Source organism: Panthera onca, chromosome A2 (assembly GCF_046562875.1).
Source record: "Panthera onca isolate mPanOnc1 chromosome A2, mPanOnc1 haplotype 2, whole genome shotgun sequence".
Lineage (NCBI taxonomy): Eukaryota > Metazoa > Chordata > Mammalia > Carnivora > Felidae > Panthera > Panthera onca.
The window spans coordinates 145,585,100-145,609,628 of record NC_138340.1 but is presented as its reverse complement, the minus strand read 5'-3'; the positions used below and the strand labels follow the sequence as shown (position 1 = coordinate 145,609,628).

The window sequence follows — 24,529 nt, the reverse complement described above, 5'->3', positions numbered from 1 at the left end:
TAGAATGAATTCTTAGAAGTGGGATTGTATATCAGTTATGCTGTATTTTAATTTTTGGTGGAAACTGCCAAATTCAGGAAACAATTTTTTTTTTTTTAATGTAGCAAAAACTGCTTGCCTTTTAGTCGGCGGGGAGGGGGGTAGAATTATGAAGAAACAAAATAAAACAAACAAAAAACTCTGGTGACAGGACAGATTAGATTTCAGGTGTGCAAGATTTAGCACAGGGGTTCTCAGCATCGGCACGATTAACATTTGAAGCCAGACAAGTCTTTGCTGTGGGGGGCTGTCCTGTGCCATGCAGGACGTTTAGCAGCATCCCTGGCTTCTACCTACTACCAGATGCTAACAGCACCCTCCTCGGTCATGAGAATCCAAAGCATCTCCAGATATTATCAAATGTCCTGGGTGTGTGGCGGGAGTGGGGGTGCCCTAATTGAGAACCACATTTAGAGGTTTCTCAGTCCTAGATACCCGTGTCTAGCTACTTCAGTCGGTTTTGCTCGGTAAGTGTTAGTTGATGAATTATTCCCCCTCAAAAACAAAAAGCGGCAGGGACAGCGTGAAAGCAATTTCTATTCGAAAATATGGAAGGTGGCAAATCAATCAGCTCAGGTACAATGTTTCTATGGACTCGGGTCTCAGGACATTAGCTCTGCTTACTGGAGCTCTTACTGTTCCTGATTCGTACTGCTTGGGCCCGGTGAGCGGAGACCTCGTGCCTCCTGCATGTTTACTGTGTCCCAAGCTTAGGAGAGGTAGAGATTTAAAATGCCTCCTGCTTTGGTTCTATGACCACACTTAGATTATGTGATGGTGCTTCTCAGAATGCCTGTCAAAAGCCTCCCAGAAAATGGGACGCTCCTTTGAACTACCCTAGTTTTCGCCCTGAGTTCGCACAGGCAGTGGCTTGTGCCAGCAAAACTTCAGGGCCCGTCACTAAGAGGCAGAGACATCCCACTTCCTTCCCTTAGAGCTGCAAATTTGCCCACTTGGGAACTCACAAAACTCTTGCTTCCCGGGAGTTAGTATCTCTTTGATTTCATTACTCCAGTGAGTGTCAGTGTAAATAATGCCACTTTCAACGGCAAGCTACACCGCGAATCCGCAGATAGTCTATGATCGCGCTCAAAACACCAGCCGAAGCCGGCCAGCCCTGTCACCTTTTGCCATTAAACAGTCTTCCTCTTTCCAGATCTGCCCGTCTAGATTTTTGCCCATCCCACTGCAGAGCTTGGCCTAGTGCAGCTCTCCCAAGACTCAGACTCCAATGGTAGCAATTTAATGTATACACATTTAGTTACAACTGTATTTGCAGTAAAAATGGTATTAGAAAGTTGCCATATACAGTATACTTTAAGGAAGTTAAATTATATGGCATGAAAGATTAATGGATGGTGGCAAAGGGTAGAGAGGAAGTAGGAAGAAGAAGCAGACGAAGAGATTTCTATTCAGAATAATGGCAGGTGATAAATAAATCACTTGGGTGTTAACATTTCTTTGGAATTTCCTATTCTTCAGCCTCAGTGCTTTAGTTGTATTTGCTTGAGCTCTTGTTGCTCTCCCTTTCCATCTGTTGGGAGCCACTGTGTGGTTATCTATGCCGGATGTCACCATGTCCCAGAGAAAGGGCCCCAAGCCCTAGGAGGGAAAGATATTCAGAGGATGTACAGTTAGCATCAATGCTTTTCTGAGAGACCCACTCCAACGAGGCCCTCCAAACTGTGGTTACTCTTATCCCTCTAGCTACAGTGAACCCCGAGGCCCTTCCACGCTTTCCCAGTGCAGTGCGCTGCGTGCACTCCTTTTGACAGGAACACAACTCCCAGCTTTGCTTCCCGTTCACCCTTCTAGTCTGAACTCAGGTGAGCCCGAAGGAGCCCAGACAACTCCACTCCCCTATGGTCCAAGGCTCAGGACCTCTCCTCTGTGTTCCACAGCACCCCAGGCTTGCTTCTACTAAATTCTTACCTCATTGCCATTGTGCTTTGGTATGTTTTTCTCTACCACCTACCTGTGTGCTCCTGAAGAGCAAGAGCAGCCTTTAATTTCCTGTATCTACAGAATCTATAGTACCTGGCATAGGGCTCAGAAAGTATACTGAATGGCAGGATGGAGAACGTATTCCTTTATTCATGTTTTCCTACTTGTTCTTTAGCCTACCTGGATCTCAGTTAAACTGACATTCGTTAAAAAAACCATCTAAAGTAAGTCGTGCTACTGTTATTGTTACGTGTTGATGGTTCAGTTTTAAATTCATGTCTCCGGGGTGTCTGGGTGGCTCAGTCGGTTAATCGTCCGACTCTTGATTTCAGCTCAGGTCATGACCTCATGGTTCGTGAGTTGGAGCCCCACATCGGGACTGTCTGGCATTATTCTCTCTCTCTCATCTCTCTCTGCCCCTACCCCACTTTGCACTCTCTTTCTCAAAATAAATAAACTTCAAAAAAAAAAAAAAACACAACACAACTTTAAAATTCATATCTCCAATGTCTTTGTACTTTGGTTTCTTCTTCTTCTAACAGAACCACATGTACCATGATAATCGGATACCATTCTATTTCAAAATTTGACTTTCCTGCCACTTAAATGCAATTAACATCACCACTACCAACTGGTGGTCTTATCACACAACAGAGTAAATTCTCAAACTCATGTGCATTTGCAAATATGCCATCAAAACTGAAATTGTATAAATACTTTGAAATCAACATAGTTTATTTCACAATATTTTGAAATTCTTTCCTTGTTCATTTCTAAATGTCTATGCAACTTGTTCTGTGTCCTTAATTAGTTTAAAGCTGCCTAAGGTGAGAGATTTTTTTGTTTCTTTGAAACTACAGTCAACCCTGGAACAACACAGGTTTGAACTCTCTGGGTCTGCTTATAAGTGGACTTGTTTTTCAATAAACACAGTAGTACAGTACTGTAAGCGTGTTTTCCTTATAATTTTCTTAATAACATTTTCTTTAGCTTGTTTCATTGTAAGAATACAGGATACAACACATGTAACATACAAAACACGTGCTAATCGATTGTTTATGTTATCAGTAAGGCTTCTGCTTGATCGTAGGCTATTAAATTTTGAAGGAGTCAAAGTTGTACGTGAATTTGACTGCACAGGGGGATCAGCGCCCTTATCTCTCATGCTGTTCAAGGGTCAACTGTACTTAGAATTATTGGGTATTCTGAGCACACAGAGTACTCAAAAAGAGTACTCAAAAAGATTTGGGAGACCATATATTACCACAAGAGGCAGGCCCCCAGTGGTCCTTCTAATCAATGTAACTAAAGGTAACTAACTGGATTTCGAAGGCAGTGTGGTCTAATGGTAAGAGCTCCCTCTCACAGGCAAGGTTAGGATAACAAAATGACCTCACAACTTCTAAAAGTGTAGGTATCGTTTATTTTTGTAGAGTACTTTCTATTCCTTGGGAGAAAAGATGCTAAATAAAAGGCAGTAGGATGTTTTTACTGAGTCATCTGATGTAATGTTTCATTAACTTGATGTGGTCTTATCTGCCGTTAAGTAGTGAGGTATTTTGAGTAATTTCAGTTCTTACGGCTCACAACTGAGAGGCTAACAACCACGTCAACATCTAGGACAAATGAGAAGCCAAATAAATCACACTATAAAATGGAAAACATTTTGTCACTTTCTGAGATAACCTGTCCTTCTCCTCTTTGTTTTGTTTCATTGGAAGTGTGGGAGGAGTTACTTTTTTTTTTTTTTTTTTTTAATCTGACTGAATTTGGGTGTGTACCAGCAGGCTATTTCTGTCATCCACCCACTTCTACAACAGATGACTTATAAATAATGTTAGTGTGCTGAAAAAGCCCTAGGTAAGTAACTGAGATTTTTTTTTTTATTCTTCATATTTTTCCGTGAACTTCTGAATGTGTTAATTACCACCATATATGTGAAGTTATTTAGTAAAATGGGCTCCAAAGAATTAGTCCCTAGAGAAGTGTTTAAGAAACACAAAGTCACTTTCTTTAAATAGTATCACGAAACATCCAGTAGGGAGGAGATATGGTTGATAACTTTGAATAAGTCAAAGAGTTAACAAATTCAGTAAACGCACCCACCACTGTCTTTTCTCTCTCTTTCACATGTCAAGGAGAGCCCTCCAGTTTTAGTGTTTGGGGACTGACGAGTTTTTCCCTCAGCTATTCCATACTCTTACATGATGTTTATATGCTTCTAAAAGTAAATATCCTCTTGACTGTTACCTTTCTATACTGCAAAACCAAACGCTGGCTCCTGCCCCCAAACCTCAGACTCCCTAGCTGGAAACAATCTCTCCTGAAGGCATAGATCACTGTGCAGCATGTCCTACAGCATGGACCATGGTTCATTTCTGCAGACATTTCTCTCCCCCTCCAGACAGGAGCTTCTTGAGGAGCAGGGTTCCTGTGTAAATCAACTCCGCGCATCTAACACATCATTGCGTTATGGCAGGGGCTCACTTCATGCTGGCTGACCGGGTAGCCCGGTTGTTTCTCTTCATCCCCCTAGCCATGAGACTTTTATCAGTTCTCTCCCTTTCCTGAGTTGCACAAGTGAAAATGGCTTTGTGGTGTTCTGAGTGGAAATGCGCCATGGTTTTGAACAAGGGTGCCTTTAGCTTTATTTCTAACACTGCTCTTTGACATTTGTTCGCTGTTTTTCCCACTTCAGGGAAGTGGTGAAGGTACCAGGTACCAGGTACCAGGGTGGTACCTTTAGGGGAAAAGCCTGCAGTGCCTTAACGAACCCTTTCCTGACCTTCACTGATGGCTCAGAGCTCAGAGCCTAGACAGCAGTTTCTAAACGTGTTACACAGCTCCGACACTTATCCTGTGACTTTGGGCAAGTCACCTAACCTCTACATGTTTCTGTTTTCTCATCTATAAAGTGAAGATGATAATAGAACCTATTCTTAATAGAGGGTTGAGTACTTAGTTTATCAAGTGCTCAGTTAAAGGTAGCTACCTTTAGGTTAACATCCCATGGTTACCTTGATTTTGGTAGAGGAGTATTTTCTCATAAGGTCTTTTCAAAGGCATATTTAAAATGTAATAACTGATGACTACTGATTTACAAACATATTTATCCCTTCAAAGAACTCTTTGGTCAGCTCTAGTTTTAACGATCCAATTGTTAAAAAATTAAGCCCAACGATCAAATTCTTTGAGATTCGCAGCATAAAAGTATGACACAGATAATCTCTTTTTGCTATGTGTTATAGAAAAATGCTATGTTGCAAACGTAAAGTTGTAAGTTTCTGACTGGTCTAAATCATAAAGATCTAGGACTTTCAATTATTATAATTCACATACACAGCATGAGATACTCTGCAAAACTGTCACGGTCTGATGTTTCAAAAGGTTTATGCTACAGATGTGTAAGCTGCCTGGTGTCGTTGTCTTCTGGACCCTAACTACTCCCTCACCTACACATTTAAGTATTTAAGCGGCTGCAGAACAAATCCTCTTTCTTACCTCTCCATCAGCCACAGCAGAATAATTCACTTGGGCAACAGTGACTGTGGTTGGCAATTCTGAAGCATCAGCCAATGTGGCTACTGTTGCCCCTGTACCAACCTAAAGAAAAATATGGAAGGTGAGACATGTCAGTGGATGGATTCTTCTACCTTTTCCTTTACTCAGAAGTCAAGATTCATTTAATCCACAATTCAGCACAGGTACTGGCTAATATGCTTCGTAACGTGAAATGAGTTTCCAAAGTCGTCCCAGACACTTACAGGAGTTCCAGAATTTTATTTCAACCAAATAAATCAATATTAGAAGCTATCATGTTTCGCCACTGGTGCCCGGTATCAGTCAACCAACTTTCTACTCTTATCCCAAACTGAATTTTAGACATTCCCTATCTACTAACAAATCGCGTTTTACCTCAGAAGAGGTAATTTAGAAGGAATAGCTGCTAGCCCCTGACGGAATGAAAGCATAAAAAAGATGCCATTTTTATAGTGCTTTGTTCGAGAAATGTCCAGAAAAGCTATCTTATAGCTCTGTAGTTAACAAATTGGGAACAATTTAAAATATTTTTTAAAAATAAATTTCAGATAGATCTTGAGGAGCTTTAAAAAGTTGCATAAGGGTTTTTACATGAAGCAAACTTTCTCCAGTCTGAGGTGAGGTGCCCACGGGTCCACCTCAGAAACCACAGTTTCGTAACCATAGTTTTACTCACCTGGATAAGTGAGACAGTGCCGTCAGGGTTACTAAAGGTCTGGACTACGGTCTGTGATGGTACAAGATGGGCTATACTGTGTGTGGTTGTGGCCTGTGTTTGTGTTTGCTGATCTTCAAAAGCATACAAAAGGTCCTCCCGCCCATGCTGTTTATAACAGTTTTTAACTATGGTCCGTAGTGCCTGGGTCCATGAAACCTGTCACCAAAAGACCAGAAAAGCACATTTAAAAAGTCACACAGAATGTTGGTCATTCAGTCCCACTACGGAATAAGCAGCTGCTTATGTAACAAACCAAATCAAACCTATACAGAGTGAGCTCCCTTAGGCCGATTGTGGCACAAAGAAACTCGGCGCTAAACGCCACAGATCTCCCACCGGTTTCCTTCCTGAGCAAAGTCTGGTTTAGGTTTTGGGTTTTATACGCCATCCTAACCTGAGGCCAACTCTTAAACTTCTCACAAAAGAAGCTTACTCTTTTGCCAAGAACTTTATGTTAAGATTCCCAATAAACTTCCAAGCTAAGAAACAAATATGCGGAAAAGGCAAGGGATGAAAATTAGTTGAGTCCACCTTTTTAAAAAGTGTCGTTATCAGCAGCCTCTACCAACTTCACATCTAATTCTATTATTTATATTTTTCAACGGTGGTTCTTGCTAACCAGGAATAAGGACATTTCTAAGTCTTTGAAGTAATTAATGCTTTTTCCTGAAGTTTCTTCCGTTTTTTCCAATCATCTCATAATATAAAAACTGCTCCAAAAGGCAACTAGGCAGAAGGAAGTGTAAATTCAGGGACCCATCCCACGTCCACAGTGATGATGTGATGAATGGGAAAGGCTGCAAATCAGAGAATATCAAACTTCTTTTGGGAGACAGGTTCAACTATCACACACATGTTTTTAGGCTTTTTAGCATAGTTGATTCAGAATGGAAAAACAACAGGCTACTCAGGTCTGAGAAACCCTCACCCTCTGCTTTTGCTCTTCTGTGCGGACGTCGCTCCGGACGTTTGCCCACGGGATATCTTCAGGCCACCAGATGGGCTTGCAGCTCTCTTTGCCCCAGCCTGGTTTTCCCCGACCTGTGGAGTACTTGAGCATCTCTGGAATAAATGCCCGAAGCTGGGCCTAGAAGACAAGAGTGTGGTCATCAGCAGTCATGAAGGACATCTGGGATGTCTTTGTATCTTCCACCAAATTCTTTTTTTTTTTTTTTTTTTAATTTTATTTTTTTTTTTATTTTTTAATATATGAAATTTACTGTCAAATTGGTTTCCATACAACACCCAGTGCTCATCCCAAAAGGTGCCCTCCTCAATACCCATCACCCACCCTGCCCTCCCTCCCACCCCCCATCAACCCTCAGTTTGTTCTCAGTTTTTAACAGTCTCTTATGCTTTGGCTCTCTCCCACTCTAACCTTTTTTTTTTTTTTTTTTTTTTTTTCCTCCAAATTCTAAGATAATAAAACAGAGAGCTTTCCTGGAGGGTCCCAGAGAATTCCAAGATGTGAATGATGAGAACCCATTGTTTTCCACAGGTTACCACAGCTCCATGGGTGACTGAGAATTATACACGTGTGTGTGTGTGTGTGTGTGTGTGTGTGTGTTGGTAAAGTATACATTAAGCTGTATTTCACAGCCCCTACTTGTCCTTAGAAGATGAATACCTGCCCTCAAGTTTGATTTCTCCCTAAGATACTACTGATGATATTTCCCTCATTTCCCTTCTACAGTTTTCCATGCATTCAAGGTGTCTAACAAAGTCAACATGTTTTCAGTATTGTTCTGGAGTTAGGAACCTGGCAATTAGATAAGGGAAATAAGAGGTGAGGAGCAGGTAGAATCATCATTATTTGTAGGTGACATGACTGTGCGTCTGGAAAACCCCAGAGAATCAAATGAAAAACTACCATAAACAGCAAGAGAATTCAGGAAGCTGGTTGTTTACAAACAGGAAAATAAATAGGCTCTACTTAAAAAGGGAAAATGACCCTAAAGCTTTTCCTGAAAATTTCTAGTATGCTAGGCCAATGTCTGTGAGTCTGACATACAAATAGAGTCAAGTATATGTCATCTTAAACACATTATGGATTTCATGCAGATTTATTTTACAAACTGAATCCAGACCAAGCAGGTGTTAAACCAGAGACAACGGCCATTCTTTATCTCCTGGCACAGTAACCATATTGAGTATATGTTGGAGGAGAAGGGGAGCCTACTTTGTGAACATTCTTAATTGTCTACAATGATTTTTGGCAAGAGAAGCAATTAATCAAATTATAACATCCCTCCCCAGACCTACTGCTTTCCTTTTAACCCCTGCAACACTTCAGAGATAAGCAGCATCCTTCAACTAAGGACACACTCACACTGCCTCTATACCTAAAGACAAGGATAAGACAATTTCGGCAATGAGTCAGACCCAAGGACATGGGCTTGCAGGTGTAAAAGAGAGAGAAGGTGGGGGGAGGGGGAACAGAAATGGAAATACTTAAGTATTAATGAGAGAATGAGTACAACACCACTTTTATACTGAAGAGCCTATTTAAATATCAGGTGTTCTTATTTGAATAATATTTTACCAGAAGATGATACCAATTCTTATATAATTATATCATATAATAATAGGGAATCATGCTTCCCTAATAAACAGAGCTCTGGTTGACGATATTTACATGGTCAATCCTTGTGCCCAGCCTGCCACTTCACCTCCCCGAGTCCGCCTCTCCCAGACAGTCTCCTGCCTACAGGATATGATATAATACACTCCATATATATTTGGCTCTGCGACATCAAGCAGCAGGCTAATAGAAATGTATCCGCTTGCAAACCCAGGCTATCAGCTGGCTCATGAGGTCATCTCTTCAGTTATTTTAAGAAAGTGCATCTCAAAGTCATTTTTCCCTTTATCTTAGTTTCCTGGGAGTGTGTCTTTTTCTAGCCTCAGACACACAGAGAAGGAAAAGGCTTAATCCTCACACACAATATTTGCGTTTCCTCATATAAAAAAAAGGGCTTTCGTCCGTCTCTTTTCTTCTAATCCCATGAACGAACATTCTCCAAAAGGAGAGTTCTTTATATCTGTACCTAGCAGAGGCTGGAGATAATGAAATAAGAAGGCTAAATACCTTTAAATTAACAAAAGACGACAGTGTTCAGAAAGAACTCGCTGTCAGAGTCTGCTCAAATCCTGCCTGGAACCTCACGCGTTCTCTAATTCTGACTTCCAGCTTCTGACGCCCCACCCATTCGCACCACAGTCTCCCACACTCCCCAGTCCTGGGTCACCCTGGCACATGGCTGTCTTGCATTTTGGCTTTCTCATATCAGGCTTTCCACTGGGTTTCAAGGACTCATAGGTTATGGGAAGTGGGGGCAGAGCACCAGCCTACTCGCTTCAAAGCCTCCTCTGCCCTCTCTCCAACCACCTATCGTCTTGAAGTCTTACCCTTGGCCAGGAGAACCCCACCTTCTTTCCCTAGACAGCCAAGCTCAAAATCTCGGTCAGCTTTACCTCTTTCCTTCAAACCCATCTAGCTACTCCGTGCAGGTTCAGCTCTTTCTTCTTTGAAGTGCCTGGGCTCTCCATCACTTCTTCTCTAGTCCCACCTTTGTCCCCACTTCCCAGCCCAAGGCTAGTGCATCCTTCCAGATGACCTTCTTGTGTAATTCCACATTCTCCCCTCTTCCCATCCCATGTATCCTTAACAGACAGGTTTCCCTAAATGCTGCGCAGCTCCAGTGCTCAAAAACTTTCAAATGGCTTCTCACTACTAGCAACTCAACTGGACTCCTCTGTCCAGCTTTGCCACCTGCCACAGCCTGGCCTCCCACCACACTCAGTTTCCGCTAATTGCCAACAAGCAGCCTTGGTCCTCATTAGGTGAGTCTCTGCACTGTCTTATAAACTGAACTCATTTCTGCTTCTATGCCTTCGGATTTGTTCCCCCCGTGGGAGCACCTTCTCAAGCTCAAGCTTCAAGCCGACACTTGTTCCCTATTGCCCAGCAAATCCCACATTCTTTGTGAAATAGATCTTGACTACTTCTTGAGTCAGTTTGTTCTCAATCACTCAATAAGAACACAAGCTCTAGACTCAGAGAATTGGCTCGGAACACTAGCTCGCTCTCTGAATCTTAATTCCCTCAACTGCAAAGCAGTAATGATAATGGCAAGCATATAGGGTCAATTCAAAGGATCACATAGTGGGTATATATACATAGCTGCATTGAATGAATAGCAGTTTTACTATTATTACTTCAGTCATCAGCCCTCTTTTTTTTTTAAGTTTATTTATCTAATATGAGAGAGAGATAGAGCCTTGGGAGAGAAAGGATCCCAACAGGCTCATTGTCGGCACAGAGCACGATGTGGGCGTTGAACCCACAAACAGTGAGATCACTACCTGAGCCAAAACCAAGAGTCAGACATTCAACCGACTGAACCACCCAGGCACCCGCCTCTCCAAATTCAATGAAAAAACCAATGTTCTGAAATGGTTTTCTAATACTAAACACAGCGATGTACGGAAAGATATTTATCCTTAGTTCTTCAAGGTGGGTATGGTGAAAAAATGCAGAAGAGGCAGAAGAATGAGTTTGTAAGTATCTGTGTAAATATGGTTGAAGAGGAGAAATAAAGAATGCTAGAATCAAAAAGCGACCATCTAGACCAATTCCATGCCTTCAGGAAGGGAGTTATTACTCACATGCCCCAATACATAGATAGTGCAGGTGATTTGTTCTGCGGGATCTTCAAGCATTTAAAAATTTTTTTTTCCCTTTTTTAATGTTTATTTATTTTTGAAAGACAGAGCACGAGCCAGGGAGGGCCAGAGAGAGAGGGAGACACAGAATCTGAAACAGTCTCCAGGCTCTGAGCTGTCAGCACAGAGCCTGACGTGGGGCTCGAACTCACAAACCATGAGATCATGATCTGAGCTGAAGTCAGACGCTTACCTGACAGAGTCACCCAGGCGACCCTGAGCATTTTTTTTAAAGTGTACAAGCAGATTACTAATGGAAATTATTAGAAAATGGGACTCAGTGTAACCATAATTAGAAGAAAGAGAGAACAAGACCTAGGAAGCCTGTCAAAGATGTTCTATGTGTCAGAAACCTGGATAGGAAATGTTTCAAAGCCCTGGGAAGAAGAGAGTAGGAGAAACAAGCAACACGGTGGGGGGGGGGGGGGAGGGGATGGTTACGACCACAGGCCAAGACTTCCATTAAAAGTTAAAAAATGGGACCAGAGTGCAATTTAACTGCTGGTGTACAAATTCTGATTCAGAGGCAGATTTTAGATTTTTATTAATTACCAACTGTATAAATTTGCCCACATATCAAAACAAGAGGTAAAAAGCACTTTGTACAGTAAAAGTTCACTTGTCAAGTCTGTACCTTTGGGGGATGAAGACTGTTCTTTGCTTTTAAATGCACAGAAATAATGTGACTTCACTGAAAAAGGCAATTTTCCATCAGACTTTTTTTTAAAGTTTATTTATTTATTTTGACAGAGAGAGCACACACACTTGGGGCAGGGGCAGAGAGGGAGGGGGAGAGAGAGAATGCCTAGCGGGCTCTGCCCTGTCAGCACAGAGCCCAATGCAGGGCTAGAACTCATGAACCATGAGACCATGACTTGTGCTGAAATCAAGAGTCTGACTCCTAACTAAGACACCCAGGCGCCCCCATCAGGCTGTTTTTATAATGTCCCAAATAAACAGTGCTAAGGCTAAAGGGACTATCAATAAGAGAAAATGAACTGTTCAGTACAGAAAGAGTTAAATGATTTCTTTCCAGAATTCAGCACTGTGTTCTCATTACCAGTTGGATTAATTACTGGTCCTGGAGAGTTTTGGAAACCCAAGCTACTCAATGTGCTTGTTAAGGAAGGTTTGTCTTTAATCCCCAGGGGAGACAATCAATAGGCTCAGCAAAGGTAAAGCCTACCCTCCCAGGCTGTCCTTTAATTGGACAAGCTTTCCCAGCCTCCCATTCTGATTCAGGGTTCTAAATGGACTTAAAGTGCCTAGCTTGGTCAGTGAACCCACCCCAAACCAGCAAAGAGTGGACAGTACCGCTCCTTCCAGGGCACATTCAGCAAAGAAAAAACATACCAAATTCCTGCCAGTGGCAGTCAAAAGTAAAGATTATGTGGAAACCGCAGAGGGTTTTTAAAAAGATTCTCTAAAATTCTAAAAAGTTTAATCTATCCAAAATGAAATAATAATCCTTACTATGTTAGAAATTTTCCACTTATAAATCTGCCGTCCAGCAACACATTACCCTTACACATTCCCAAATGCCCGTCTACTCTTTGCTCAGCTTGTACCTGAGTCTAGGATTTTTGAGGCTCCTGGTGTTTACTTTGATTCAGTCACCAAGAAAAGACCTCGCAAATTAAAATGTTTGCCAACTCCCCCTCTACGGAAAAGAGTATACATAATAAATTTCGAGATATGGCTGCTGAAATCCAACCGTGTTGGCAGGTGATGTTTTCTACAGCTTATAAGAAAACAGGGATGTGGCAGAGAAGGAAAACGGGAGAATTTTCAGACTGCGGCTTCATTATTTTAATTTAAAATCATGACCCTCCAGGTTGACAGACTCAATTATATTCAAATGGATATTTAAAGGGCATTAGAAAGCAAAAGCAAAGATTTTTTTGCTCACTATCTGGAATTATTTGTACCACTGACCTCTGTTCACAGAGACAGTGGAAGTGGCTTTCCTTGTTAGAAACGCCAGTCCTATATCCCTATTCCCTAGTAGCAGCAGCAGAAACAGTAGCTTCTTTTAATCTCATTTCTCCATAAAACACAGTCCCATAGAAACAGGGGAAGAACAAGTTGGAAGGAAGAAGAAGTTCAGAGAATACAAGTCAATGAAGACACTCATTTCAAGACTCTTCTCTCAGGCCAACCCTTCTGCTCTGTCTCCACATCCCATCAACCTACCAAACTGTCTCCCTCACATTCATCAAAATGCTCTTAAAATTCTACCTTCTCTTTGAAAGAGTCTCAGATTGGTCCGTTTCTGCTACCTCATCCCAGCTGTACTCTTTTGTACAAAAAAACTGAAATAACAGTCCTTTTTTCCATCCACCTTCCCCAATCCAGTCACCTGTCAGAAGCAGAACATCCTTCCTTATAGGCCAACCTATACATTTACATGAATATATGATGGAAGAGCACAGTTTTATGTGATGAAACAAAACACAAACAGTACCATATTGCACATAGTTTATTACAACTCACTTTTTCCCCTCAACATGCTGTCACAGAGATCTTCTCATGGCAGTGCAACTAGAATAATCTCATTTTTAAAAAGTAGTTGCCTAGCGTCCACGATATAGACTTTGCCCTTTTATTTAACCATTCTCCTGCTGATGAACATTTAGGTTATTTACGGGCCTTGTAAAATGTTTCTTTGTGCACATGTGTATTTCTCTAGTAGCAAAGTGAAATTGCTACTTAGATGGTACATGCATTTAACATTTTATTTATTTTTTTTATTTTTTATTTTTTATTTTTTTTTATTTTTTTTATTTTTTTAAATTTTTTTTTCAACGTTTTTTATTTATTTTTGGGACAGAGAGAGACAGAGCATGAACGGGGGAGGGGCAGAGAGAGAGGGAGACACAGAATCGGAAACTGGCTCCAGGCTCCGAGCCATCAGCCCAGAGCCTGACGCGGGGCTCGAACTCACAGACCGCGAGATCGTGACCTGGCTGAAGTAGGACGCCCAACCGACTGCGCCACCCAGGCGCCCCTTAACATTTTAATAGACACTGCCAAACTGTCCTCCAAAAAGTTGGCCAATCCCACTCTCATCAACAGTGCACAACAATACCCATTTTTTCACACCATCCTTCACATTTATTACCGAGCTTTCTTATTTTGACTCATTGAATGTGGGGGAAATGGTAATCATTTTAATTTTCATTACTAGTGAGGTTGAGAATCTTTTCATACGTTCACTGATTATCTTTCCTTTTGTGAACTGTTTAGGATGCTTTGCTTATTTTTCAAATCATCTCTTTCTTATTAATCTGAAGGAAATATTAATCTGTTCTGGATATTAATACTTTGCCATATAATTTGCAAATATTTTTCGCTAGTCTAGTTGTATCCTGCATATGGAATTTATATGCCTACTCCCTTTTATTAGTATTCCTAATTATACCACTATTCTTTTACTCTACTCAAAATATGCTATGTTCTACTTAAGAATGCAATCTATCTATCTATCTAGATCTATAGATATATCTATAGATATAGATATCTATATCTATCTAGATCTATATCTATATATCTATATCTATCTAGATCTATATAGATCTAGATAGATATATCTATATCTATCTATATCTATATCTATCTAGATCTATAGATAGATCTAGATAGATAGATATGTATTTTTTTTTTGGGTAATGTTTATTTATCTTTTGAGATAGAGTCAGAGTGAGAACAGGGGAGGAACAGAAAGAGGGAGACAGAGACTCTGAAGCAGGCTCCAGGCTGAGCTGTCAGCACAGAGCCCAACACGGGGCTCGAACCCATGAACCACGAGATCATGACCTGAGCCAAAGTCAAACGCTTAACCGACTGAGCGACCCAGGTGCCCCCAAAATTCAGTATTTTTGCTACCAATAATTTTGTCATTCTCTTAATTTCATCCTGCCTACCTAACATTTACCAAATGTGTAGTGGCATCGTATACATAAACATTTTTTGATAATTTAGTAGGAAAAGCCTACTCTGCATATAGGTTTTGACATTACAGGAAGGAGAAGCAGTTTGCAAATTATCTGCAACAGTGGTTCTCAACGTTGGCTGCACAGTGGAATCGCCTTTAAACACTATACATGCCTGGATCTCACCCCCAAAGATTCTGATTTAATTGGTCTGGAGTATGGCCTAGGTACTAGGATTATAAGTTCTCTGGATGATTCCACTATGTGGTCAAGTTTAAAGACCACTTTACTAAAATAATCCTTTTTGTCATAAAATATACATAACAAAATTTATCATTTAAATATGTACAATTCAGGGGCATTAAGTACATTCAGAATGCTGTATTATTTGCGGAACTTATTCATCATCCCAAACAGAAACCCTGCATGCATTAAGCACTAACTCCCCAGCCTCTTGATTCTACTTTCTGTCTCTATGAATTTGCCCATTCTAGGTAAGTCATATAAGTGGAATCAACATAGTATTTGTCTTTTGTGTCTGGCTTATTTCACACAGCATAATGTTTCCATTCTTTGGGCAGGAGAGACCAAACCTATGCTTTTTCAAAACAATACTCAAAAAACCTAAACGAATGAATATTTCCTAGGTAAAGCATGTCAAACCCTGTGAATAACTTCTTCCTAATGAAGCAGTCACTAGGCTGAATGTTTCTGAAGGCTTTTCCTGAAAACTGGTGAAGAATTACTATCCCATTGCATCATCACTCCAAGGGAATATTAAAGCAACACAGACTGCCCCAGTGAGAGTAAGAGGAGGACAGTAAGTTCAAGTGAGGAAAGGGAAGGGACAAGGGAAAAAGCAGTGGGGTTTTTAAAAGCGTAATTATTATACAATATTTATGTTAGTTTCAGGTGTACAACATATTGGTTTGACAATTCTATACATTACGCAATGCTCACCAAAATTACTGTAGTCACCATCTGTTACCATATGATGTTACTGCAACATTATTGACTACATTCCCTATGCCATTTCATCTCCATGACTTATTTTATAGTTAGAAGTTTGTACCTCCTGATGCCTTGTAGCTATTTGCCCATCCCCCTACTCACCTCCCCTCTGGCAACCACCAGTTTGTTCTCCGTATTTAAGAGTCTGTTTGTTTTGTTTTTTTTAGATTCCGCATATAAGTGAAATCATAGGGTATTTTTCTTTCTCAGTCTGACTTATTTCACTTAGCGTAATACCCTGTAGGTGCATCCATGTTGTTGCAAAAGGCAAGATCTCTTTCTTTATTATGGCTGAGTAATATTCCATTGTATATATATGTCCTCTTCCTTATCCATTCATCTATGGATGGACACTTGGGTTGCTTCTGGCTATTGTAAATCTGTCTATTGTAAATAATACTGCAATTAACACAGAGATGCATATATCTCTTTGAATGAATGTTTTTGTTTTCTTTGGGTAAATACCCAGTAGTGGAATTACTGGATCACATGATATTTCTATTTTTAATTTTTTGAGAAATTCCCATTGTTTTCCACACTGGCTGCAATGTACATTTCCACCAATAGTGCACAAGTGTTCTGTTTTCTCCACATTCCCACCAACACTTCTTATTTTTTGTCTTTTTGTTGATACTAGCCATTCTGAGAGGTATGAGGGGATATCTCATTGTGGTTTTGATTTGCATTTCCCTGATGATGAGTGATGTTGAGCGTCTTTTCATGTGTCTGTTGGCCACTTATATGTCTTCTTTGGAAAAATGTCTATTCGGGTCCTGTGACCATTTTTTTTTTTTTTTAATTGGATTGTTAGAGTTTTTTGGTATTGAGTTGTGTAACTTCATTATGTATTTTAGATATTAACCCCTTAACACACACATCATTTGCAAATATCTTCTCACATTCAATAGGCTGCCTTTTTGTTTTGTTGATGATTTCCTTTGCCGGGCAAAGTACTTTTATTCTGGCATAGTCCCAGTTTATTTTTTCTTTGTTTTCCTTGCTTAAAAAGACATATACATAAATATGTTGCTAAGGTGATGTCCAAGAGATTACTGCCTATGTGTTCTTCTAAGAGTTTTCTGGTTTCAGGTCTCCCATTTAGGTCTTTAATCCATTTTGAGTTTATTTTTGTGTAAGGGTGAAAGAAAGTAGTCCAGTTTCATTCTTTTGCATGTAGCTGTCCCATTTTCCCAGCACCATTTTTCCCATTTTATATTTTCCCCATTTTATATTCTTGCCTCTGTGGTCATAGATTAATTGACCATATAAAGGTGGATTTATCTCTGGGCTCTTTATTCTATTGATCTATGTACCTATTTTTGTGCCAGTACCATACTATTCTGATTACTACAGCTTTGTAGTATATCTTGAAATCCGGGATTGTGATACCTCTAGCTGTGTTCTTCTTTCTCAAGACTGCTTTGGCGATTTGGGGTCTTTTGTGGTGCTACAGAAATTTTAGGATTATTTGTTCTAATTTTGTGAAAAAATGCTATTGGAATTTTGATAGGGATTACAGTGAATCTGTAGATTGCTTTGGGCAGTATGGATATTTTAACATTATTAATTAATTCTTCTAATCCATGAGCATAGAATGTCTTTCCATTTGTGTCCTCTTCAGTTTCTTTCATCAGTGTTTTATACTTTTCAGAGTACGTGTCTTTTACCTCCTTGGTTTAAGTTTATTCCTAAGTATTTTATTCTTTTTGGTGCAATTGTAAATGGAACTGTTTTCTTCATTTCTCTTTCTGCTACTTTGTTATTAGTGCACAGAAATGCAATAAATTTCTGTATATTAATTTTGTATCCTGCAACTTTACTGAATTCATCTATCAGTTCTAATAGTTTTTTGGTGGAGTATTTAGGGTTTCTATAGATAGTATCATGGCACCTGCAAATATTAACGGTTTTATACTTCTTCCTTACCAATTTGGATGCCTTTTATTTCTTTTTCTTGTCTGAGTGTTGTGGTTAAGACTTCCAGAATTATGCTGAATAAAAGCAGCGAGAGTGGACATCCTTGTCTTCTTCCTGATCTTAGAGAAAAAGCGCTCAGTTTTTCCCCACTCAGTATAACGTTAGCTGTGGGTTTTTTATATATGGGCTTTATCATGTTGAGGTATGTTCCCTCTAAAACCACTTTGTTGAGAGTTTTTTATCATGAGTGGATGTTGTATTTTGTCAACTACATTTTCTGCATCTCATGAGATGACCATATGGTTTTTAACCTTTCTCTTGTTAATGTGATGTATCACACTGATTGAATGTCAATACTGAACCACTCTTGCATCCCCAGAATAAATAACATTTGATCATGGGAATGATTTTTTTTTTTTTTTTTTTTTTGTATTGTTGAATTCAAATTGCTAATATGTTGTTCAGGACTTTTGCACCTATGTCCATCAGAGCTACTGGCCTGTAGTTTTCTTTTTTGGTCTTTTTCTGGTTTTGATTATCATAGCAACACTGGTGTCATAGAATTAATTTGAAAATTTCACTTCTCTTTTTTTGGAATAGTTTGAGAAGAATAGGTATTAACTCTTCTTTATTTTTTTATTTAAAAAATTTTATTTATTTATTTTGAGAGAGAGAGAGAGAGAGAGAGAGAGAGAGAGAGAGAGACTAGGACAGGGGCAGAGAGACAGTGAGAGAGAATCCCAAGCGGGCTCTGCATTGTCAGTACAGAGCCCGATGCGGGGCTCAAACTCACGAACCCTGAGATCATGACCTGAGCTGAAGTTGGACACTTAACTGACTGAGCCATTGAGGCAACCCTCTTCTTTAATTTTTTTTTAAATTTTGTTTTGAATGTTTATTCATTTTTGAGAGACAGAGTGACAGACCGTGAGGGGGAGGGGCAGAGAGAGAGGAAGACACTGTATCTGAAGCAGGCTCCAGGCTCTGAGCTGTCAGCACAGAGCCCAATGCAGGGACTGAACTCACAAACTGAGATCATGACCTGAGCCAGCCGACGCTTAACCGATAAGCCACCCAGGCGCCCCAAGAAATCCTTTTAAAACAGTAAATGTTCAGTGTAGATGAGCTGAAATACTCAACCTGAGTGATGATTACAATATAGTTTTATATAAAGAGAGACAGAGAAAGCACTGGCAATATGGACTCAACCATTCATTCCATTTCTGTTACTAGCTTGCTTCATAAATTGCTTCCTCTCTTTATGCCTCAATTTTTCAATATATTGTCACCTGTATTGTCCCACTTCATTGCCGAGCCAAATAAAAATTCCAGATTCACTAACTTTCTGTAGGTGAAAAATGGGTGAGAAATGGTATGTTCAGGTTATTCAAAAGTTAATATAGTTTGCATATAGTTAGTATTAATAATTGGTAATAATATCTTTGTGTGATGCTTTAGTTTTCAAACTACCTTCCCTATAATATTTTTTCTTCCTCTGACTCCATAAAGTAGGAGGGGATAGATAACTCTCACTTTCCAGATAATCACGGGTAGTATTTTGGTTCTACAGTAAACAGATTTATATCTCTCTAAAGTTTTATACACACACACACACACACACACACACACACAGGCCAAGTTTTGTGTGCATGGCTAAACAAATGAAATTGATTAACTCAATTATACATTCCCTGAAAAAAAAACTAGCCCTTCCCAAAGAAACATAAAATGAAGTGCTAAACAAAGTACTGAATAAAGCACTCAAAGTAGAGTACATAAGAAATGTTATTTTACAAGCAGTTAAAACAATTGGAACCCTCTATCCCACAGCAATAGAGAGCAAGCCAGCATTTTTAGTGTCTAATATTTCATTGGATAATAAACTTCTAGTCTCTTTTGGGAGCTGTTCTTCTTGCATGTAAACACTAAACATCACTACTATAATTTATTCAAGCACATTGTTCCCAGATTTTCCTATTATAAACAAAGCCACAAACATACATCTTTGCTCACTGAGAGGGCATGACATACACGTGTTATGTCTTGATATGCACTACCAACCTGCTTTCTGGAAAGATCGTACCACTGCACATTTCTATTGACAGTGTGTTAAAATGTCCATATTCCCATTCCTTTTCCTTTGGAGGTTTGGCTTGAAATAACACCATGCTTTTCTGCCATTAATAGTGAAAAATCTTAGGATCGATTACAAAAATGGTAACTGGCTCACATTAAGAACAAGTATCTGAGAAAAATAATAATAATAAAAAAAAAGGTTCCAAGGAGAAAACCTGGGAACCAAATATTCAGAAATTCCCATTTAATCAGGAGCTGGAGTTTTCATTGCCCTGCTCACTTGTCACCATCTGTTTGTTTTGTTTTGTTATGTATTATTTTTTAGTCATGATCTGTGATGAGAAGAGAAAGAAAGGAATGTAGGATGATAAAGAAAATGCATGCCCCCAACAAAGTACCAGCTTCCCTTGGATCCATCATTACACAAAGCTCTCCTGGGTGTATATTTCACAAAAATGGAAAACAACACAGTTTCAAATGTTTTACCTCCAGCATGAAAATTAAACTGTTCGTTCTGACTTCTGAGGCCATCAGCCAAGTTTTGTAATTATCAGTGATATTATTGTTGATTTATATTAATCATTTAATATAATCAAAACCTCAGATTATTTTAATCTAACACATCAAATGTGACAAAGAAGAAAAAAATGCCCATCACAGGAGAGGACATAGTGCCTCACATACCTAACACAGTATTCTTTTTTTTAAAGTTTATTTATTTTGAGGGAGAGAACACATGCGTGCATGCAAGCGGGGCAGGCAGGGGGTGGGGCAGAGAGAGAAGGAGAGAATCCCAAGCAGGCTCTATGCTGTCAGGGCAGAGCCCGATGTGGGGCTCAATCTTACAAACCATGACACCAGGACCTGGGCCGAAATCAAGATTTGGACGCTTAACTGACTGAGATACCCAGGTGCCTCCTGACATAGTATTCTTAAGCAGAAGCTTAGTCAGTTTTACATCTACTTTATATCTGAGACACAGAGTAGATTCTTTTCTTTTTAATGTTTATTTATTTTGAGAGAGAGAGCAAGCAGGGGAGGGTCAGAGAGAGGGGGAGAGAGAAAATCCCCCCAAAGCTCTGCTCTGTCAGCAAAGAGCCTGACACAGGGCTTAATCTCAAGTCTGTGAGATCATGGCCTGAGCCAATATCAAGATGCTTAACTGACTGAGCCACCCAGGTGCCCCCAGAGTAGACTCTTTATATCAATCAGGTAAAAAAAATTCACCTTATGTTTTCTTTCATTACTCAGAATGGTCCTAAGGACAAAATAGCAGGTATGAAGTGACAGGAAAAAAGTTTAGATAATGCTTTCCTTTTTGAACCATTATCTAGATAGTCTCCAAATGTCTGCAGAAAGACCTATGAATCCAAAAAGCAAAAGATCACAATTTAGCTTTACAAAATGTTGTACTGCTTTAGACTAAGTTGCAGGTTCAGACTCAGCAAGAAAAAAAGTGCCACCTCCCAAGTAGCAGCATCGATGTCTGCGGCCAGCGAACACCCCGCTCGGAAGACTTGCAGTCCGGGTACCTACCACATGGGATTCGTTTTACTCTGACCTTTAGGTCATTCACTGAACAGATACTATTATTTAGAATTTAGCTGTTATCTAGGTGCTGCGAGCTGCAGTGGACAGCAGTAAAGGATAGAAAGTAAATCCCGGCTCTCAAATTCTAGCTGGAAAGACGGACTGCAGACAAATATAAATGCTGACGAATAAGAGAGCTCCAGGGTAATCAGTGTTATAAAGACATAAAATATGGGATGCATTAGGAAGTGACTTGGTAGCAAAGAGAAAGCTCCATTAGATGGCATAATCAAGAAAGGCTTATTTCAGGAGGTGATGTCTGAGCCAGACTTTGAATAAGGTAAGGTTAAGCAGACAATGATGTGGGAAAACTGTCTCAGGCAGAGGAAACAGCAAAAGTGAAAGACTGGCCTGGAGCGTTTGAGAAAAAAAGGCCAGTGTGGCCAGAGCACAGTGACTGAGAGGGAAAATGAAGAATGAAGTTGGAAGAGGCTGGATTCTCAGATTATACAGGGCCTCAGAGGCCACAGCAGAGTCTGAATTTGATTCTAGGAATAGTGGGAAGCCATTAAGGAGCTTAAACAAGAGAGTGATGAGAGCCGATTTAAGTTTTTAAAAAAATCTCTGGTGGCTCTGTGAGGTACAGACGGCAGCCGAGCAGGAACAGCAACCAGGAGAGCGACAGAACTGATGAGCTGAAATAGTCTCCATGGGAGAGATACTCGGTTTGGGTGAGGGTGGTAATGGGAACGAAGAAGAACAGGCAGGTTTAGGGTACATCTCAGAGCTGAACTGACATGACTTGCTAATGAATCCACGTTGCAAGCGAGGGCAAAACAGGGAAACGAAGGGTTGCTCCTATGCCAGCACTTGAGCAACCAGACAGATGGTGGTGCTGTTAACTGATGGGGTCGGGGGGTGGCAGTGATAGGGGGAACTGAGGGTTGGGCGATGAAAGGTCCTGTCTGGGGCACACTGGGCACTGGAGATCAAACAGGGGTATAAGCCGGGCTATAAACAGCATACAGAGGAGACATAAAGCCCACAGGACCGGATGAGACCACTTGGAAAGAAACTAAAGATACGGACATGCCAATATCGATCAGGTGAGAACAGGAAGAAGAGTCAGCAGAAGAGCTGAGCGGGAGCACCGTGAGGTAGGAGGGTATTCAGGAGAGTATGGGGTCAGAAACAGAGAACATTTTCAGAAGGAAGGAATAATCAACTGTGTGAAATGTTGCTGGAAGACACTGAATAAGGAAAGAAAACTCACAAGTGGATTTAGCAAGAGAGGAGTATATTAATAAAGAAATACGGTGGGGTAATGTCACAAAAGGGCATTTGATCTTGATCAAGCTATCACTTTCAAAGCTAAGATATTTAAAACAGACCATCTCAGCAAAATTCCTGAAGTATGCTGATTTATCAGGCTAAGTCCATTTTGACTTCCCTTGTCAAAGAAAGAGGAGAGAACAATGACTCAGGAGGGTGTCCTTCTGAGTTTTCCATACTTATTCCCCAGAGAGGGGAGCCTTGGTGACAGCATGGCGGTATTCAGATTTACATGGAAAGAGGAGCAGCTCAGCCCCAAAGAATAACAGTTTGCCTGCTTGATGGTGATTCATCAAAGTCCTAACAGTCACCTGTCCAAACCAACTCCAAGCCAAGTTTCTTTATCTAATCTAGTGGCCCAAGTGAAAGAAAAGAGCTGTCAACCAAGGAGGAGACCACATCCGTGCTCTCTGGGTGGGAGCATTCTTCCAACACTACATTCTCTTCCCCAAGGCTGTCACCGCCTCACTGTCAGACTCCAGCCTGCGTCTCTCTCTGCTGGTGTCACAGAGCACAAAACTGAGAAATGAGATCTGAGGCCCGCCCACACCTGGGCCACTGGCCTTTCTGTCTCCTCCTCACGGCCCGCCCCTTACCTGGGTCATTTTGTCCACAGAGACTGGAATTCCGTCGATGGTGAGAGGGGGCAGCTCTGAGTTAACCTCCTGTGGTGCAGGGGCGTGTTCTGCCAGGGCAGACTCCAGGTCTTCCAGGATCATGCTCTTATACTTACGCACCTGCAGGGAATTAAGGGCAGAAATAAACAAGATGCCCGACAGCCAGGGAGGGTTGGTGCCAAGCAACCGGAAGGTGGGTAGGGCCGCCCTCCTCAACCACAGCAGAGTCCTAAGCACAAACACTTCTACAACTAGCAGATAAAAATACCCGACGGCCCCGAAGACATCACACCGTACAGAGTTCAGTGAAAAGATGATGAAACTACAGGTAATAACAGCAGAAAGGAGCCAGTGGGAAGTTTTACAGAAACACTGCTTCTCAGTTAAAATCACGTTTTCTCCATCAACACTGGCACCATCACCTGTTGCAGATCTAACGGGAACGGAATTCTTTATTCTGTGTTGCCCAGGCCCTCTGATAAAACCTAGCTGTGGCAGTTCGTCACCAAAATCACTTCCAAGATCAGCAAGGACTTGCATCTCTAAAACTCTAAGCAGCCTATCTGAAACTGCTGCTACCTTCCTGCAAGGCCAGACTACCCAACAGGTGATTCAGTGCTTGAGAGGCTGGGCTGAAAGCGTCTGAGATAAAAACAAGAAGCATATACTGTAGTTGTATGTCAAAGGTGCCACTGTCACTATAAGGCTCAGGGCCAAAAGAGAGCCCTGCAGGTCATGCCTTCCTCGTTTCTGGTACTCCCTGGTGACAGAGGTCAACTTCAAATCCACGATGTCTCTGGAGCTCAGACATGTGGGTCTGAACCAGATGTCATTGTTCTGACTCCTTTCCTTCTACTACCAGTGAAAGGTCTCTCCAAAGACAGAGAACTTAACAGCAGCGCATTTGTACATACACACATTCTTCCATGATGAGCAGAAATAGGCAGACACAGGACCCTACAACCACCAATAAGGGGTGCATTCACTTACAAGGACACCCGGGGGGGGGGGGGGAATAAGGACACCTTCGTGGATAACACGAAAGCCAGGGAATTTTGGAAATGTGACAAGGTGAGGCAGGAAACTAACTTGTTTTCAGGGCTCACGCCATTATCTTAGGAAATAAGGGAAGAGAAAATGAGGTATCC

At 40.8% G+C, this 24,529-nt stretch overlaps 1 protein-coding gene across 6 annotated transcripts in view; it reads right to left on the bottom strand.

Annotated features, from left to right (window-relative positions):
• Positions 1–24,529, bottom strand: part of NRF1 (nuclear respiratory factor 1) — a 147,321-nt gene that overhangs the window by 41,917 nt on the left and 80,875 nt on the right. For 4 of the 6 annotated variants that reach the window (XM_078439618.2, XM_078439612.2, XM_078439593.2 and 1 more), the window contains exons 5-9: positions 23,361–23,501; positions 7,170–7,328; positions 6,200–6,397; positions 5,485–5,586; positions 1,483–1,641 (exon numbers count right to left, since the gene is read on the bottom strand). In XM_078439618.2, coding sequence (XP_078295744.1) covers positions 1,483–1,641; positions 5,485–5,586; positions 6,200–6,397; positions 7,170–7,328; positions 23,361–23,501 — 759 coding nt within the window. The remainder of the gene's footprint in view (positions 1–1,482; positions 1,642–5,484; positions 5,587–6,199; positions 6,398–7,169; positions 7,329–23,360; positions 23,502–24,529) is intronic. The other 2 variants (XM_078439609.2, XM_078439628.2) reach the window with 2 other exon arrangements.